This window comes from Sorghum bicolor, chromosome 10, assembly GCF_000003195.3.
Source record: "Sorghum bicolor cultivar BTx623 chromosome 10, Sorghum_bicolor_NCBIv3, whole genome shotgun sequence".
Lineage (NCBI taxonomy): Eukaryota > Viridiplantae > Streptophyta > Magnoliopsida > Poales > Poaceae > Sorghum > Sorghum bicolor.
Window position 1 is genome coordinate 11,197,628 of NC_012879.2, and position 1,442 is coordinate 11,199,069.

The following is a 1,442-nucleotide window of genomic DNA, read 5'->3' on the forward strand; positions in this document are numbered from 1 at the left end:
AAAATTCATCTCGCCATTTATAGATAAATTGTTCAATTATTTTTTATTTTTATCTATATTTGATGCTTTATACATGTGCTGTAAAATTTGATGTCACAGAAAATCTTGAAAAAGTTTTTAGTTTTTGGGTGAACTAAACAAAGCCTTATAATAGAAAGAAGGTACAAGCCAGGCAATTTTCGCGCTCCCAAACATCCCAGATCTATCTGACTCACCCCCTCTGCCCCCCAAGAGGCCAAGATCTTTCCTTGAAAATGCTCATTTGCCGCGCTTGCACACTCAAAAACTCTTTAACAAAAGAACACAGTGAAACACAACCACCGGAACAAAATAATGCTGGTGCATTAGGACTGGTACCGCATACAAAGACTGCCAATACTAGCAATGGCTATCAGGTCTGAGTGACAGGCCCCGCTAATCGCGTGGGATGTCCGTCAATCCGGGGGTAATGTTTAGTTGACTGATGAGACTCGTACCAGTGGAGCACTATACTGCTTTAGGGAAGGGGATTCAGGATTCACATGGCATGGCATGCCACCCTACCTAGGAATCCTCACTCTCCCTGATTAGCTCGCTATGGAGCACGCAGATCTGGCTGGTAGCATTCCACATTCAGCGATTTTGGGTGGATAGAAGAACAATGCATTTCCAGATCCGAAGAAATTAAAGGGCAGCAATGGCGGCCGGGAGTGTGTGGATCTAGCTCTAGGGGCACTTGGGCCCTCCTTCCTTGGTCTTCCAGTTGTTGTAGCAGGGGCAGGCGCCCTTGTTGCCGTAGAAGCCCGGCGGCACGCAGAGGCACGTGGCGCAGCACTTGTTGCAGAAGGTGAGGCAGGCCTTCTTGTACTGCGTCTGCGAGCACCGCGACGCGCACTTGGGCGAGCACTCCCAGGGCTTCAGGTTGCCGCCACCACTTGGGCTCCCACCACCGCCGCCGGCGCCGCCACCGCCGTTCTTCCCCCGCTGCCGCGGACCTGCAGACTGAGAGGAGCGAATGAATGAATCGTCCGGTTAGTGGTCGGCAAGGCTTTGTCCGTACACGAATAATGCGGAATGCAGAATGTGGCACAGCGCGCGTACCACGGGGACGGCGACGGCGGCGAGGAGCAGGAATGCGAGCACCAGGATGGAGACCACCTTGCTCGCCATAGCTCGTCCTCGTTGGCGGCCTGAGCAAAGGTGAGGAGGAGAAGCTGTGGAAGGCGAGAGATATTTGGGTGGGGCGTCCTGTGCTTTATAGGGCCAACGAGGCTAGGGCCTTGTTTAGTTCTAAAAAAATTTGTAAAATTTTTCAGATTCTCCGTCACATCGAATCTTTAGACATATGTATGAAGTATTAAATATAGACAAAAATAAAAACTAATTACACAGTTTGGTCGAAATTGACGAGACGAATCTTTTGAGCCTAGTTAGTTTATGATTGGACAATATTTGTCAAATAT

The 1,442-nt window shown here is 49.4% G+C and overlaps 1 protein-coding gene across 1 annotated transcript; it reads right to left on the bottom strand.

Annotated features, from left to right (window-relative positions):
• LOC8065781 (gibberellin-regulated protein 5) lies at positions 262 to 1,231 on the bottom strand. Its single transcript, XM_002438171.2, has 2 exons — positions 1,081 to 1,231; positions 262 to 981 (listed from the first exon to the last, which is right to left on the bottom strand). Exons 1-2 carry the CDS (start codon positions 1,147 to 1,149, stop codon positions 706 to 708), a joined length of 345 nt encoding a protein of 114 aa, XP_002438216.1. The 5' UTR covers positions 1,150 to 1,231; the 3' UTR covers positions 262 to 705.